General features: G+C 41.7%; 1 protein-coding gene across 5 annotated transcripts in view; it reads right to left on the reverse strand.

Annotated features, from left to right (window-relative positions):
* Nucleotides 1-19,026, reverse strand: part of Myo6 (myosin VI) — a 132,836-nt gene that overhangs the window by 73,167 nt on the left and 40,643 nt on the right. For all 5 annotated transcript variants that reach the window (XM_041679386.1, XM_041679385.1, XM_041679384.1 and 2 more), the window contains exons 2-3: nucleotides 6,494-6,635; nucleotides 2,778-2,847 (exon numbers count right to left, since the gene is read on the reverse strand). In XM_041679386.1, coding sequence (XP_041535320.1) covers nucleotides 2,778-2,847; nucleotides 6,494-6,610 — 187 coding nt within the window. In that variant the 5' untranslated portion in view covers nucleotides 6,611-6,635. The remainder of the gene's footprint in view (nucleotides 1-2,777; nucleotides 2,848-6,493; nucleotides 6,636-19,026) is intronic.

Here is a 19,026-nt window from a genome sequence, read left to right on the forward strand (position 1 = left end):
ATACCTAACTTGTACATAGATAGCTATTTATCAAACCCACAATCTATGCATACATTGTGTCTGCCTACAACATCCTCTCTATCTATCTATCTATCTATCATATATATATATATATATATATATATATATATATATATATATATTTCCTTTAAAGTCACTTCTCAAAATGATGCTTTGAGATAGATACAGACCTATCTCAAAATGATACTTCTCCAACCTCACCACCTCCAGAGCTAGTCCCTTCTTTCCTAATCTGTCAGGATTAGGATGATAATTTTATACTTCTGGTTTCAGTTACGAAGCCAAGTACTTGAGGGCGAGACGCTGCAGACTTCCCTTGTTTTACAGGTCCTCACTTAAGACATAGCACGTGTTCAGTACCTGTATCCCCAGTATACAAGTCAACAGTGCCTACAAGAGCCTCTTGCTAGACCTTCCTGGCAAAGAACAGCCATGTTTCTGCATTTAGACAATGAAGTCAGCTCACTTTTGAAGGGCCTCATTGCCTTCTGATGCCCCCGAAAGCAGAGCAGGAGAGTGAGCAGTAGGATGGGGCTCTTCACAGTTGAGTTGTAACTTTCCTTTGAACTGAGGAAGGATTGGAAGGGCTCCGCCTTCATTCCTGCTCTTCTCCCACCTTCATTCCCTGCAAGCCCGATCTACATGTTGCTGCTTCTCTATTCAGCATTCTGCTGAGCCTCTCCCCACATCTCACTTTCCTCTGAACACCTGCCTACACACTAGCATCTGCTCCCTCGAAGGGACAATCACTGATAGCACAGCGTGCAGACCGGGTCAAAGCCAGCCATGTAACCTGATACTGACATGTGGATGGCTGCTAACTCTATTCTCCTCACCCCAGTCCTTACTCCCCACCTGCCTTCTCAAAGATATCTGTTCATCCAGCCAAATAAACTCCTAACAGGCATGATATCTGTCAAAGGCAGAAGGACCTTCAGTCACACTGATCAGGCTATTCCATTTTCATGGGGGAAAAAATCTGCTGTGTGTCAAAGTGGGAAAGGTTAAGTTTCAACCACCTCCCTAGTAGTGTTCCCAAGGGTCCCAGAAACACCTAATTTCATGCGACCCCCTTCTGGTAGCCAGCCCTATAGTTACTTAGCTTGGCTATTTACAATACTTTATATGGACTGCCTACTTTTAATGTCTAGGTATTTAGAAATTTAACTATAGTCAAAAGAACAACAATATTTTTTTTTGAAACAGGGTCTCACTATGCATCTCTGACTGGCCTGAGACCAGGCTGGCCTTGAACTCACAGAGATCTGCCTGTTTCCACTTCCCAAGAGCTATGATTAAAGGTGAGCCCCACCACACCTCGAAGAACATTTATTTTAGTGCATGTACATTTAGTGATGGGGCATGCATGGCATGGCACTGAGTGGGTACGAAGACAACTCTGTGGAGCTGTTCTCAGCATCCACCTGTACATGGACCAGGGAAATGGAATTCAGGATGCCGAGCTTGCACTGAAGGCACCTTTACCAGCTGAGCCATGCATGTCACTGGCCCGAATGCATCCCCTCTAAGCACACAATGTACATAACTACTTCTACATTGCATATGAACTTCCCAAAAGAGAAGCAACGTGGCCTATAGGCACATCAGCTTGCAAGCTGAAGTCAGAATCAAAACCCATGATGGTCTCCCCATCAGCCCACAGTGCCCCCAACAACAGCACTATTCACAACACCTGTATCTATATATGTGGTCTTTCAGGCTTACTCAATTTTAAACACCAGTGAAAAACAGTAAGAATAAACCTGTATTTTTCTCTTGTCCTCTTTTCTGGAGACTACTAAGTCAGATACTTCTAAGAAAATCCATGGTAACTAGAAATGATCCTAATATACCACACTTGCCCCCACTACAGTTTTGATCTAGAATGTTCTCCGAAGACACCTCTGTTAAGGCCTGGAGCTTCAGTTGGAGCTGTTGGAAGATGATGGGAACTTTAAGAGGTGAGGCTGGCACTGGGGTGTGCCTTAAAGGAATGATAGCGACAGGGAATTTTCTTAGCTCTCTTTGCTTCCTGGCTTCAGTGAAGTAAATGACTTCCTGCCATAATGCACACCAAAGGCACAAATGGAGGTGTCAAATAACCAGAGACAGAAACCTCCCAATCTAGAAACCAAACAGGCCTCCCTGCTCCTTTCAAATTAATTCAGATATTTTGTTACAGTGATGAAAATCCAAAACAACTAAAATGTGACTATCTCTAACTGTTGAAATAGAAAATAAATACGCCCTGTTCAATGAATAAAGAAATTTTCACCAAGTATTTTAAGGTCTCTATAAAGCAAATCAATACTATGTTTTAACATAATGCTCTTAGATAAACGTGTTAACTTTAAATTATTCAGCAATGTTGTTTGTTTTGTTCAATAGTAGTTTGCCATATCCAAAGAGTGATATTAAATGACTCTTGCTGTCAGCTTCCAAATTAGTATGAATTCATCCCCCACTACAAGGTTTGGAATAACTTTAGAGACAACTAAGATGAGCCTTCAGTTAAAACCTCACACTGCGTCATCACCCTTTCCACACAACTGAAACGGCAATAGGAGACACTCAAGAGACCCTCACAGACTGCACATGGGATCAGGAATGAACTTAGGCCTTCCAAGCTCCCAGGGGCTCTTATCAAGCCTGTGTGTTCTGACCCAGTCTCCTGTACTAGTAACATAACCACTAACTGACTTTCTGGAAGCAGATACTTCTATGGATGAAGAAGTAACTTTGAAATTCATACTTACAGTTATCTTCCACATCTTTTTTACTGTCCTCTTCTGCAGGGAACACTTGGTTTATAGGAGCCAAAAATGTCTAGCAAACAAACAAAAAATTGTAAATGTAGATAGTAAAAAAGACAAGGAGTTCAACTGGTTGCATATATTGTAATGATAGCAACGATACATTCTCTATTAGAGTCTAACACAGATTCTACTACTTAACTAAGCACTCTTTCAAAAGACAATAACTTCCACCAAAAACTGTGTCCACTACCAATGAATCAACAATAGCAATTACCAAGTAAGTATCCCAGGTTCTCACACCCACAGGGAGACAAAATAACAGACACACTAATCCTAACAAAGTAACAAAGACACCAATCCTAAATTTCTGCTTAGAGGCATGCTAGTTATCAAAAATCAAAAGCACTTTAATATTTGCATATAAACAATTTTATTGTTTTGAAACAGAAACATTCATAATCATTTACATATAGCATAAACAAACTACTACTACTGCTATTTGAGAAATATATTTGATATCAATTCCTACATAAAAATATGTCAAGAATATAAGAATATCTGATCCATATAATTAAAAGTACCCACAAAAAACTGGGTGTGGTGGCACGTGCCTGCAATCCTAGCACTTGTGAGGTGCAAGGAGGGGGAATCAGGAATTCAAGGTCACGCTTGACAACATAATGATTAAAGCCAGGCAAAGCTAAGATTCTGTCTCAACAAAAAATTAACCCAAAAAGAAACTTGCATTCTTTCATCACTTAAAATGCTATGTGAGACACTGCAGAATTAAGATAGCATCTTGTAACAGAGAACAAATGGTCTCAAATTACATCTAAAGAGAATTAAATTTTAATCCATGCTGTCTTAACAGTTATTTATAAATTTATACCTCTAAATAATTACAATTAACTCTTCCAGTTGACATTTCCAACTGTACCAAATTAAACACTTCAAAAAAAAATGGCCTGGTTCTTTTACAATAATATCGGCATCTGCAAGGCTGAAGGGTTAGCTCAGTGGTAGCGTTTATGCTCAGCATGTGCAAAGACCCAGACCTGATCTCCAGTACCAAAACCGAAAACAATTTGAAACTCTATGTGTGCAAGGATACTGTATACAATAAGGTGATCATAGTTTATGAAGTAAAATTCAGGCTTCACAGATGATTCCAATTTAAAGGTATAACCAAGTTGGTGGTGCGGGGATTGCTCAGTGGTAAAGAAAGCTCTTGGGTAAAATATGCGATGCTCTGAATGCAATCTCTAGTGCCACGAACACAAAACAACAACAACATCGTCATACCCAACTTAGAATACTGTTAAACTCAACACTCAGAAAGCTAATTCTTTGCAATCTAATGCATATGTTCTCAATGTTATAAATTTAGATGGTTTGGAGGCTATTCTTTCAAAAGTGAACTTGGATCAGTATGAACTAGTGAACAGTATGTAGAAGAAGACAGCATAAAACAATCAATTCATAGCAATGGTTCTGTAGGAAAATCCGTTCTGCAATAGCTGCTAATACCACAGAACTGTTGCCATGGCAACAGAGGGCATGGTCCTAACCTGGCAGGAACTATAGCCAATGAAAAAGACTCCAGATGAGAAATGAATGCTGCAGGGGAGGAGCAACTGAGCTCCTTAAATAAGAAGGTTAACGGCAAGCTAAGACCAGTCCAGAAGTCTCTCTCCCTCTTCCTTCAGACTCCCAAATTAACAATTAACCTCTATTTTCTCTACTCTCAATAAAACAAAATATCTCATTTAAAAAAATCCATCAAAAAGTTTTTATTTTTATGTTAGGGAAGTTTTTCCATTATCAGAAGAAAACCAGGGCCCAGCAAGATGGCGCAGTAGATAATGGCACCTGCCATTAAGCCTGGGGACCTGAGCTTAACTTCCTAGGACCCATGGAATGAAGAAAGAGACCACTTCCCGCAGGTTGTCCTCTGATCTCTACTCAAAAAGATTGTGCACAACAACACACACACACTAAAAATAACTTTCTGTAAAGGTAGTGGCTTAAGCCTCCATAATATTTTTTAGAAAATTTAGACTTTAGTTCATAGGAATATTTGTAGATCTATAAAATTTATGTGATTCCATCATTTAAACTAAGCCTCCAGGCTGGCAAGATGACTCAGCCATGAAGATTGAGATCTTGAGCTCAATCCTTGGGACCCACAGGATGGAAGGAGAGAACCAATGCTCTCAAATTAGTCTCTTGCTTTCACATGCACATATGCACATGTGCACACAAACACACACACAACAAATAAACAAATGCCCCCAAAATGACTGAACTAAACTGCACTTCGATTGGTTCTAGATACATATATATATACACCTTAGGAACACTAACATGACATAGTTCAAACACTCTGAAATATATAAAATATTTTACAAAAGCCCATCCCCTTAAATCAAGTTTCTTTTACTCTTGAACTGAATTACTCTGTCACCTACAGAGGTGACAAACCTCAGCGGAACAGACTCGGGACGTACAACCCTCACTTCTGGCCTTTAGCTTACTGAGCTTATGAAACACGTTAAGCAAAAGGCAAAGGCTATCAAAATTTATTGTATGTGAACTTTTAAAAAGCCACTTTTTAAAAAGGCGGTGTGGCCGACAGCACACACAGGCACTGCTAATGAGGGAAAACGAGAACACTTTATCTTTCCTTTCCTGAAGGCATCTTTAATTGGCCTCCACTAACATGGCACAATATATATTAGGCATTCTGGTTCCTGGGTTGTTTACAGTAACAGAACAGTCCTCTCTCTGAAGAGACCTCATGAGAGATCCACCTTGTTTTTCTAGGGTTCCCAGAAGGATGGCAGTCATATGGCCTTAGCTTAACCATGTAGCGGTAGAACATAAATTATTCATGGATATTTGCAGAGCTTGAAGTAAACAGAAATTATATCCGCATATTTAGTCAGAAAAAAAATGTTTAGTAGGATTATTTGTTAAACTTAAAACTGTGAGACTGTGGTCCAAAAGACTGAAACACACATGTCTATACTGGGGGCTCTGGCTGTAAGCAAATCAAAACTCCTGGTCACTCTCCCCCAAGGTCCACTTAGGAATCTTGACTAGTCTATGTCTAAGACTTTACAAAAGGAAGTAAATAATATATGTACAGAATTAAAGTATATTTTACACTACTATCATAAAAATAACAATATATGGGAGGTTTAAGAGTCAAATATCTTTCCTTAATAGAAAGATATTTACCCAAACCCCACATTATATAAGTTTATGTAAATGAAATGGAAAAAAAAAAAGGAAAAGGAGATGCCAAAGCTGAAGCTCCCAGCAGAGCTTGACCTCAGAGCAGCACCCACATGGTCCACATTCACTTGGTAAAACGCCGACTCCATCACAGCCATACCAGTGATCATAACAGTCTGGTATATAGGATAAAGATGCTGCCACTGAGTGCATTCTCTCACACAACTAAGAGTGTTGGTTCTGAATCACAGGATCCTACTTCCTCACAGTGCACACTTCCCAGCTAAACAAGGAAGTCAGCCCAAAACTTCGATGGCATTGTCGGGCATTTGTTTCTGCCACTATAGCAGGAATGTCGACTTCATTTTCACCTTTCATGGGGAAGAATTTATATGTGTGTACACACACACACACACACACACACACACACAGCTGTATCTGAAAGAGATCACATTTCGAAATCTCTATGAGACACTCACCTTGCCTTTTTGGTTCAAGGGTTCAATAGTTAGGCTGTCAGGGCCAATATCCACAATGTTGCCCATCTGAAATCCATCTGTGGGGTGGGGAGCCCAAACGGGCTTTCCATCTTCCATTTTGAAGGAGGTTCTCCACTATCTCCTGTTCAGAGGAACAAATAAAGCAACATGAATAACTGTGGAGATGTCTTCAAATTGTTTCTCCTTTACCCATGTAAATAAATCTCAAGTCATAAAAAACGCCTGCTCCCTCTCCTCTGCATCCTGCTACCTCTTGCTGTCTGTCCACCTTAGATAATGAAGGCAGAGGCTGCTCCACCCTTAGGAATTCCTGTAACCTGCCTGCTTCAGCCGTGAGTATACGGGAGTACATTTCGGGATGGAAATGCTCACAGTTCCTACCTTTCATCAGAAGACAATTTAGAATTCTACCTCAAGGAATCTGAGTGGCTCATTCATCTTGTAAGAATAGACATCTATGGTGCAAAGTTAACAGAGTGTAAAAAGGACTCATTTTGGTCCTGAAGGGTTGCGGGGCTGGGGGGGGGGGGGGTCTTTCCTGTGGGCTCCCTGAGTCTGAGACAGCAGGCATGTACTCCGCAGGCTCATTCCCACACAACTGCTCAGCATATGTTCCCATTTTCCTACCTTGCTGTTCATTTGAAGCTCACAGTGAAGTGAACAAATCTAAATACGCACGTTAATGAATTTGGACAGATGAATGCCCCCTCTAAGGAGCACCCTCCTCGGTTCACAGAGCATCTCTACCGGTTCCCACGCCTCCCTGTCATCTCCGCTGTCCTCAGTTTTTGCCTGTTCTTGAACTTCATATAAATGAGATCATACCGACTGCATTCTTTTGTGTCTGGCTTTCTTCATTTAAAAGCATTTCTATATGCAGCCCAGTCAACCATATTGCCGTGTGGGTCTACTGAACAATGAACTGTTTACCTGTTGTCTCGTATTTGAATGGTTTCCAGGTAGTGCCCACTGAAGACATCCCATTCTCAACTGTCCCTATGAGGCTTTCACGCTTGGCATTCTGAAACGTTAACATTTATAATTCTGTCTACTGAGCAACCAAAGGGCCACAAGCTATCCAAAATGCTTTTTTAAAGGAGCTCCTATGCTATAAGACTAATGTGTGATTCAATCTGCCAGCAAGTTGAACCTAGATATTCTACTTTCAGTATCTCAATGGGAACCTAATTCTTCCACTATTCACCTGTACTTAAAGAGCAGGCGATTTATGTAACATACTGTTTGTTATGCATGCCTAGGAACTCCACTGAAGATCCCATGACCTCAGGACTTTGAGATGCAGTCCCTCCCAAGAGCCACACAGAGACACACAGTTCAGTTGAAAACGGCTCACGTGCGGGCATCTTGCAGTGTGTTTGGTGGCTAATCTTTCCTATGCAGTGGTTGCAGAATGAGCTACCTTCTCTATGCAGCTCCTATATGTACATGTAACTCTTAAGTTAACAAACGAAACAAAGATTCTCCACAGACAGTAAACCGGTAACTCTGCACTCTGCATTAGGCTTCCTCTGCTGCATATGCGTGCCTGCTTTCCCTATAACGGCAGCCACTCTCACGGCTTCACATGCCATCTGTGTGTGAGGGATGCTCAAGCTTCTCTCATCATCCCAGATCCCCATGAAATTCCCAGATGTTTACCTGCCTGCTGGAACCTAACACAACAACGAACAGACACATTGTCATCATTATTCTGGTCTGCACCCCGCCTTGTTCTGCCCTGCACTAGTAAAGGCAGCATCAATCAGTTCAAATCCCACCTGGAGTCATCCTCAACTCTTCCGGCTCCTTCCGAATTCTCATCACCCTTTAATTAACTTCACCAGCTCTCCCTGCAGAGACACCTCATACCCACCCACTCTTCTGCATCTCCTCTGCTATCTCAATCCAAGGCTTCCGCAGTGGCTTACATCCCTGCTTCTACTCTTGCTGATCTTCAGATCAGCACTAATCCCGCTAAAACACACATCCCATTGTGCCACTGTTATCCATCGGGGCACAGACCCCTTATTTCCTGCTTGCTCCTAAGGCCTAACACGATATACACAACTGACAGTCCCTGGTGCATGAATGAACTGCTCACACCGTCCTGGGGAGTAAGCAGAGACGACAGACTAGAACGAGTTGGATTCTCTTAAAACCGAGGCTTGAAACTCTGCCCCACCACTGACTGCTCTGAGCAGGTTGACTCCCTGATCGTATCTTTACCTTTATCTCAGTGGTGGGATAGTCTCGCTTACCTTACAGAATTGCTGTGGAGATTAAGTGACATAAAACTGAGATCACCGCTCTAATAGACCATAGTCACACCTCTCCCTACCCCCTGCATCCTTCCATTGAAACCACTAATAATTTGATGGCAATCTTCTATACACAAAGAGAAATGGACAGTAATGATAGTTTAGGGGATAATTATCCTTTTAAAAATTCTGAAAATGTCAACCTCATACAGCAAAGCACAACCCCCCAATCCAAAAAAAAAAAAAAGTAAATCAAATTATCCAATTGGTTTCTCAATTTAAACCATGAAGTGCAACTTTTCAATGAAGTGGGCAAAGTTCAAGGCACACATCTAACCTTGCTTCTTCAGCACAGCCCTAAATCTACAATGACGTAATTCTCAGAAAATCTGTCAGGGCTGTTGAGACGGCGCAGTAAGTAAAGGTGCTTGCTACCAAAGGTGACAATCACAGTTCAACACTCACAACCCACACTGTGGAAGAAGGTGAGACCCGGGTTCTGAAATTGTCCTCTGACCTCCACATGCAGGCCGTGGCACATGTACGTGCATGCACAGACAGACTACATACACATTAAATGAATAAATAAAGAGGTGTAAGAGAAACTCTTTCAGGAAACCCTTCCCGTCAAACCTCATTCTTACTAAGCATGTCCACATATGCAGAGTACCTCAAGGCATTGTACGCCATGCAAGGTGGCTCACAGCTATAATCCCAGCACTCAGGGGCTGAGGCAGGACAATTGCTACAAGCTCACATCCAGTCTGAGCTATATAACAAGACCTTTCTCAATAAAATAAAATAAATAAACAAACAAAAGACAAAAAAAAAAAAAACAAGGTGAGCCATTAAAGGGCAGACTCGGTTCCCAGGGCTACCACACTAGATGCTTTGAACCCCATGGAAGGCTGGCTGCAGAAATACTGAGCGGAAAAAAACGTCACTAAGTTTTGCTGGGATTCACTGCGGAGGTCGAAAGCTGTCAGCATCCCCAAAAGTCACTGCTGGAAGACCCCACTAGTAACTGAAAACTGTGTAGTTATGAAGACCATGCTGGGATCAAGCCCAGGGCCTCACACTGCCTAGGCAAATCCTCCACTCAGCTGGGTCCCCAATCTGCTTTCCTTCCTGTCTGTTAAGTAAGCAAGCCAGGAACACTAGAAGCAATGCAGAGAAGCGGGAAGGAGCTACAGGGGTCACTCCTGGCCTTTCTCCGTTGAAAGGCAAATAAGGCATCACCTGGAGACTCCCTAGGAAACAACTTGCTGTACATTAGGAATGAGAAACAAGAACACATCCACATTCGTCTTCCTCTGGACTAGCGATGACTCCAGCAGTGTCCACGTGCCAAGTGCAAAATGAGTAGATTCAGGCTACAAAATGTGAGCCACTACCCGCATGCGCCAATGCCTTCAAAATGATCCCCAAGAGCCGAGCTGGGAGGCATAACAACGTCTTCTGTTTTCTTAGCTAGTCATTACACATTAAGCAGCAGCTACCGGTATTTTAAGGCTGAACTGAAAGACCCAAATAACTAAAAAGGAAGAAAGACAAATTAAGCAGAACAAACAGAAACCCCTAGGCCTGCTTACACTTCATTTTTTCTGTTTCTTTTTATTAGTGTCACAGACAGCTAGGTGCTCAGACTAGAACACTGAACAAGGAGGACAACGTCTGGCCTCAGGGAATTGCTAGCTGGAAAACGACTAGGGAGAAGAAAGATAACCAAGAGGGTGCACCAGTGCGGCAGCCGACCTTGGTGGGGGCAGTGGGAAGAGAAGACAGATGTATCAAATTTGCAATTTGAAGAGATTACTCTTTATCTGGTAGCCCCTGGCACACACCTTTGGTACAAAGCTGCCCACTGGCTGCTTCTCACCTGTATCAGTGTACCCCAGGGCTATTAGCTTCCTGGTGCCCAGACACCGTGAGAAAACTGGGCACTAGCTAACAGTTGGCCACAGCTGGTGTGGGTTGCATATACCCAATGTTGTCTTCCACCAGGTATTTCTGTCCCACAAGCGATTATTTGTACACTAAAATTCCTTAATTCATTTAAGCAAGATTCCCTTTTCTTACTAAACTGCCTCTGAAAACACCTTTAGAAAAAGTATTTTCAGGTTATTTTTCTTCAGTTAGTTACAGAAAAATATGGGTTTTTTATTATTATAATATGGAATCATAAATTAATAAATTAATGATGGCATTTACTATAAACACATTGGTTTGCTAAAAAATAAAAATCATAGATAGAAAACACTATTAAATCCAGATAAGGACAAAAAATAAGAAAACATCTCAAGATTAACAAGCTTCAAAAATGATATCAATTGAATGAAGAATTTGAATTTTTACTCATTTATTCATATTTTTCATAAACATGTATGAGTATTAGGTTATGATGGAAAATACAGAGGCCAACTGTTTTTCAGTGTGAGACATAAAAAGAGAGAAAGATCTACAACAGTCTTCGTGCAGTTCTGCTGGCAGTGGTAGATACTGGTCCAGGTGACTGACCACTGAGACCCTGCAGAGCATCACTCAATGTCTAAAGTTAAGTCTGTGACCACTTCATGCAGAGAGCTCTGACCAAGACTACCTGACACCATTTGAAAAATCACTACAAATACTATACAACCTGAATTATTAACATTGGTTATTGGATTTTTCTTACAGATTTTCAAAGACAAGATCACAAGTCATATTTTAGATATAAACTCCTGCATGAATTGCTCCACAGAACAGGCTTGAAGTCGGACAGCAACCAAGTTCTCTCATAACTCATAAGATTAAGATGCTTTTCAACTCTACTAAGTTGGGTGTGAGTATGGGTTTGCATGCACACAGCAGATAAAAACAGGAAATAAAACAACTTTTTCCTCACAACTGGCATCTAGCTAACTAGAGAAAACCAAATCATATGCATCAATAACCCTGCACCACATCCTAGACATTACAGTAAGACACTGCCTTGAAGTAGGGCTGATGTACCCAGTACACTCCATTAGAAAAACATGTGCTTTTCCCTCTCCTACCAAGTATCAATTGCAAATAGTTTCTTCGATAGGGAAGGATTCTGTATTCACTTCTGCCTTTTAGTGCTGGATTTTTTTCTGTCTTGAACCTGTGCAGGTTTTGTGGGTGCTGGCCCAGGCGCTGTATAAGTTTATATGAGCATTAGTCCTGCTGTATCTGGAAGACACTATTTCCTTGAAGTCATTCACGACCTCTAACTCTTAGAAGGCTTCCGCCTCCTCTTCTGAATTGACCCCAGAGCCCCAAGGGCAGGTATCTGCTGAAGACATCCCATTTACAGTTGAGTGCTCCAGAGTCTCTCCACCTCTGCACATTGTTCAGTTGGGGGTCCCATTTACTGCAAGAAGGTTCTCTGATGAAGGTTATAGCAATCTGTCATTAGGAGCCGTGTTATTGCTATGTTCCTTTAGCAGGATGATATTATGTTCTCCCCTAGGCCTACGACCTACCTAGTCTCAAGGTCCTTGGTCACTTTAGCAGTGTCAGATATAAATTTAGTCTCATAGATTGTGCCTTAGATCTAATCTAAAGGTGATTGGTTACCACACTGAACCTCATAGAAGAGAAAGTGGGAAGTACACTTGAACACATTGGCACAGGAGACCACTTCCTAAATAGAACCCCAGCAGCACAGACACTGAGAGAAACAACTAAGAAATGGGACCTCCTGAAACTGAGAAGCCTCTGTAAAGCAAAGGACATGGTCAACAAGACAATACAGCAGCCTACAAAATGGGAAAAGATCTTCACCAACCCCACATCAGACAGAGGACTGATCTCTAAAATATATAAAGAACTCAAGAAATTGGACATCAAAAGAACAAATAACCCAATAAAACAATGAGGTATAGACCTAAATAGAGAACTCTCAACAGAGGAATCTAAAATGGCTGAAAGACACTTAAGACATTAAGGAAATGCTCAACATCCTTAGCCATCAGAGAAATGCAAATCAAAACAACTCTGAGATTCCATCTTACACCTGTAAGAATGGCCAAGATCAAAAACACTGATGACAGCTTATGCTGGAGAGGACATGGGGTAAAGGGAACACTCGTTCATTGCTGGTGGGAATGCAAGCTGGTACAGCCACTTTGGATATCAGTGTGACAATTTCTCAGAAAATTAGGAAACAACCTTCCTCAAGACCCCAGCAATACCACTTTTGGGTATATACCCAGAGGATGCTCAGTTGTACCACAAGGATATGTGCTCAACTATGTTCATAGCAGCATTGTTTGTCATAGACAGAACCAGGAAACAACCTAAATGCTTTTCCACTAAAGAATGGATAAGATGTAGTACATTTATACAATGGAGTATTACATAGCAGAAAAAAATAATGACATCTTGAAATTTGCAGGCAAATGGATGGATCTAGAAAACAGCACATTGAGTGAGGTAACCCAGACCCAGAAAGACAAATATCATATGTACTCACTCATAAGTGACTTTTAGACATAAAGCAAAGGAAACAACTCACAATCCCGGAGAACCTAGACAACAATGAGAACCCTAAACGAGACATACATGAATCTAATCTACATAGGAAGTAGAAAAAGACAAGATTTCCTGAGAAAATTGGAAGCATGGGGATCATGGGGAAGGACAAAAGAGGAGTGGGGAGGAAGGGAGGGGAGCAGGAAAAAATATATAGCTCAATAAAAACAATTTTTTAAAAAAGTGTTGGGTACACCCATAGCATTTATGCCACTATTGTACCAGTGTATCTTGAAGGCAGGTCACTGTTGTAGGTCACAAGGTTTGTGGCTGGGTAGTATGGACGACTACCTTTCTCCTCTGGTAGAAGTACATTCCAGAGCTATGAATGCTAGTCAATATGAGTGAAGTGAATGTTTTATCTCACTTAACTATTAAATCTCTGCCAGGTTAGTTATTATCCATTTTTATAAGAAATTGAGGTTTGGAGGTTTAGATATTTGTCCAAACAGAGATAACTAAGAAAGATTTGCAGAAAGGACCACTGAATACTGAGTATGTGTCCTTAGTATGCTTTCTGTTTCTGTGATCAAACCCTCTGATCAAATGCATCTTGGAGAGGACAGGGTTTGTTTGACTTACAGTGCCAGATCACACTCCATCATTGAGAGACGTCAAGGCAGGCATTCAAGAAGAAACAGAGCAGAACCACAAAGAATGCTGCTTGTTGACTGGCTAGTTCTCAGCCAGCATCTTATACAACCTGCCAAGGGGTGGCACTGTCCACAGTGGTCAGAGTTCTTCCAACATCACTTAGCAATTAAGAAAATGCCTCACAGGCTTGCCCATGGGCCAGTCTGATTGCGTCAATTCTTCAGTTGAGGCTCCCTCTTCCCAGATGATTCTAGATTTGTCAAATTGATAGCTAACAATGACCCAAATCCGACTCCTAGTCATTGTACTACATGGCTTCGTTTAAGGGAGCTTCCTGTCTGCATCAGTGGTTAATGTCACTATAATGAAAAAAAATTTTTTTTATGTAATATAACATTGTTCCCTACTTTAAGTCATAACAATAAAAAATACACAACAAGTACTGTGTCAAGAAACAATAAACTGCCCACGACAGCTCCTCATGTCAAGTTCCAATTATAAGGAGTTACCCTTATAATTTCCTCATTCCTGCCTACCATACCTCTGGAGGGTTAATGCTTGCTAATGCCTGTCTTTTTATTGATTTACAGCACACCGAAGTCAAAGAGAACACAGACAGACCTTCTCTTCCTGAGCAAAACCTGGCCCCAAGTTATCAGAGAAGGTTACACCCAGAAGTGTGCTGCCAGAGGCACCAACACAACCAGACACAAGCCTCTGTTGCCAACACAGTGACTGACCTAAGTGAGCAAGAGGGGATGTGTGGGGCTCGTCCTCCAGAGGCCTTGTTTAGAAACAATGGACAACTAAGGCAGCCCACCTGTCTGGAACCCCCATACCTTCCTTTAAAATTTCCTACAAAACATTCTCCCTTGGGGCAAAGGACAAGATGCTCACTGCGAAGACAAGAGCCTGTATATTCCAACAGCCAGCTTGTTGTCAATAAAGCCCTTTCTTCCGTGGTCACTCTGCCTCTGGGTTCACTGACTCCATCAGGTGGCGGTGTTTACCCTTGTTCTTACATCACATACAACAAAAAAGACTCCTGTGGCCTAAAAAGGTGCTGAGACTCACGCCACCAGACAACAAGGCTATCAGTTCTGCAGCAGTAAACGCCTGCTGGACACCCACGAGTTCCATTCACTTCTGACTCTGCCTGCCTAGAGTTACAAGGCACAGAACAAACATTTGAGATGCCATTTGCCCTAGATTGTATAGATGATGCTTCTAACATTCTGGCTATAAAATGGAGTTCCCAAAACACCCTCGGGTTCTTCATTTGTTCATCAGCTCATGTAACCCAAGGGAGTACTGAATTACACATGAAGCTTTATAAAATATGTTACAGAGGGCCAATAAAATAACTCACAGGGCAAAGTGTCCACTGCTCAAGAATAAACTCAGTTTGGATTCCCAGTACCCGTGGAAAAGCCTGGAGTGGAGGTTCACAAGTATAACCCCAGTTCTGGGGATGGGAGATGAGGAAAGTAGGGAGATTTCTGAAACTCGCTGGCCGGTCAGTCTTGTCAAACTTGAGAGTCCCAGGCTCAGTGACAGATTTTAGCACTGATTAATTAATTAATTAATTAATTAGAAAATAAAGGTGAAGCATGATGATATGGACCTCACAAGCACACCTGAATACACACATATCCCACCGTCAGGCAGAGAGTATGGACATAGAGAAAATGAGGTATCAGGTGAGGTGTGAGAGTCTCCTTGGCCCTTTGGGCTTTTTTAGAGGCTTACCATCAGCATGACTGCAGTAAGGCATGCAATAAAAACATGATTAGACTGAAGGGTATGGCCCAAAGCTAAGGGACTAGCTGGAGAACATCAGCAGAGCCAGCTGGCTGCTGCATTCACCTGGCCTCTTGTGCAGTGTTCTGCCCTGCAGGACACAGGGCAGGATGCCCTGGATAAGGGTATTACCCCTAGAAGAAGAGAAATCTGGCTCCTATTGTCTACACAAAAACCAAAGTACATACAACATATACACATGTGTAACATGAATGTGCATCATGTATGTCCTACGTCATATCACAAATATGTTCAGATACCATACAAAACAAGAAACTTAAAACTATCTTTTCAAATTTCTTTTTTTTTAATATTTTATTTATTTATTATGTATACAGTGTTCTGTCTGTGTGTATGCCTGCAGGCCAGAAGAGGGCACCAGACCCCATTACAGATGGTTGTGAGCCACCATGTGGTTGCTGGGAATTGAACTCAGGACCTTTGGAAGAGCAGGCAACGCTCTTAACCACTGAGCCATCTCTCCAGCCCTCAAATTTCTTTTCAGAGGCCCTTTGATTTATTTTTAACCCCACTATGTAGCATCCATTGAAACAATATTAAGCAAGGTCTAAAACTGCAATTTTTCTGCTTTAAAAATAATTAAATATTCCTCAAGCTCTCATAACACTATATACTGATTAACATAGATGTATGCCATATATTCAAACTTCCTGTTCTATTACTAGTGCCAAGTCATTCTTAGAGATCTTCTAAGACCCCATCTCTTCATCCACTCTACTTAACCTACCACCTCCCCGTCACAAAGGGAAGCCTCAGTCCATACCAGCCAGTCTCATGCTTTCCCTTCTCCTTTCCCTCTTCTCTCCTCCTTTCCTCTTGTCCAACATCACATGGTCAATCTTTCTTCTTACTATTGGGCTGTTTCATAAACTTCTATACCACTATCCCTATTTTCTCACTCATCACCTTCTCTTAAACCCCTTCCTGTCCAATGTACACTTCAACCTCTCAAGATGACCAATGACGATCGCTTAATCATATGGTCAAGTTTTGATCTTGAATATGAGGCATTACCTGACAAGCGAATACTGCTCTCCTTGAAGCAGGTTGTCATTTACTTGACTCTTCAGGTTTCATTCCTACTCTACTTCAACTCCTTTTTTTTTTTTTTTTTTTGGTTTCCTTGGCCAAAATCTTCCTTCATTCCTTACCTGTTCGTCTCTTCCTGGTCTTCCTGATCTGCTCAAGTCAGAACTCGTTAAGACTGAGTTCTTGGGACTTTTCTTCCATCCACTCTCATTTTTCACTTTAAAAATCTCATCTAGTCTTAAAACGTTGAACCTTCTGACCAATAACAGCATTAATCGTATTAAATATATCTAATAATGGTACTAGGGAGATGGCTTACAGCTAAGAACATTTGCTGCTCTTGCAAAAAACACAGATTCTATTTTTAGGAGCCAAACTCCAGTTCCAGGGAATACAACTTGCCACTAAGCAAATTGTAGCACTCTGCTCACAGACCCCATTTAAGTGCTCCATAGCCAGACCTCTTGAAAGAGACAGTGCTGTTTGCGCCAGTACAAACCAGGAAGCTGTTTTTGTTGTTGTTGTTGTTGTTGTTGTTTTTCCCCTTAGGAGCCACACCTCTGCTTGTGGCCAGCAAACAAAGCCTTTCTGAAAATAATGCAGCTATAAAGAAGCTGCACTTGGCTCCTGTTTCTGTGGGTCTAGAAGCGCTCTTTTTAAGCTTTCTTAGGCTTTATGTGGATGTACATTGCCGAACGTTCGGGCGTCATTTTGTACATGGAGACTGTTCGTTCATTTCCCACAGCTGCTCATGTCAAAAACTCTGACGCCATCTTGACTTCCACCTGCATCACCTACATCCAGTCTTTGAGCAAACCCTGTTGCCTCTGTCTTCCAATTTGATCCAGAACCTGACTTAATATCAGGATAACCAATTCTTACCAGGCCCTAGTCCGTAACTCTTCTCCAAAATAATGAGAATGGCTCTGCCTGGTTTCCCTGCTTCCTCCCTTAGCTATTCACAGCCAGCCCTGAGAACATTGGTCAGTTTTGACTCCTTCGTCACCTAAATCATGTCACATTTTGCTTTTACCCCTTCCACAATGCTACTCACATAAAAGCCTAACTCTGCTGTGGTCCATACATACACCTTTCACCCATGCTGCCTCTTGTTCATAACCCCTCTGATGTCCACAGCTTCTCCTCCTCCTGAGCTTCACCCATGATGGCTCCTTGCTGTTCCCTGAACACACAGTAGTGCATCCTCTCCAGAGCTCTTCCACGGAAAGTTATCCTGTGCCTGATGATACCAACACAGTTTACTCCTTATCTTCTGCAGATCTTTCCAAAGGATTATAACGCACCAGCAGAGATGGGCAGACTAGGCTGACAGTAACAAGCTTCCTCAGAACAATGAAGATTTGCATTTGCAGTAAAGGCCATTGCTGCCAAGTCTGACAACCCGCGTTCAATCCCTGAGACCCACGTATGTGCCATGCATGGTACATATGCACCTCCCCATCCCCCAAACACAAATAATAAATAAATGTAATTAAATATTTACAAAAGAAAGGAACCTGCGGTGATAAGATCAAAACAGTTACTCAAGGAAGAATGGAAAAATCCTGTCCTGTTTACAGCAGGCTGGTCGAAGCCTCTGGACGGTGAAGCTGAGCTAGGCTAACAGTTCCCTACTGTGCATATCTCAAATGAGAAAAGGAGAATAAAGCTTCATCTCTGGGCAATTTGGCTTTCACTGGGCCTTTCTTACCCCTCAAAGACATCCAGATGTGAACTCTCTACTTTGTTTCTACTGAGGGCACTTGAATTTAATTCTATAGTGTGTGTTCACAAAAATTGCTTTTGTATATTTCTATTGTATCATTTTTGTCTGTCTCTAAAACAGCACGGGGCAAAACTCAGCCCAAACTCAGAATTTCCAAACATAATGGGGCCGCAGAATCTGTGGCTACTTACTTCACATTTACATATTTTAGATTACTGTAAGCTAAATTACTATTCTTGGCATGCCCAGCTTAAAACGTCTGTGTGCCGAAATGCAGACATTTATAGGGTAAATTTTAACTCAGCGATGCTATGTGTAGAAGCTATTGCCTTTCTTCAAATGGTCTCAGCCTCACACAAAGCACATGCGTACACACACCACTACTACCTCTTTAAACCATATTTATCGTGGCCATTTCTAAGTAAGATGCAGACATTTAGGATCTAACTGCCAAGGTTTGGGACAAAAGAATCAAAAAGTGGCCACTTTAGAACCAAGTCCTTGCTTCCCGATCAGCCTACTTAGAGGTTTACAAAATATATCACGTG

Source organism: Microtus oregoni, unplaced genomic scaffold (genome assembly GCF_018167655.1).
Source record: "Microtus oregoni isolate MIOR12 unplaced genomic scaffold, Mior012 000032F_ref0000030, whole genome shotgun sequence".
Taxonomy (NCBI): domain Eukaryota; kingdom Metazoa; phylum Chordata; class Mammalia; order Rodentia; family Cricetidae; genus Microtus; species Microtus oregoni.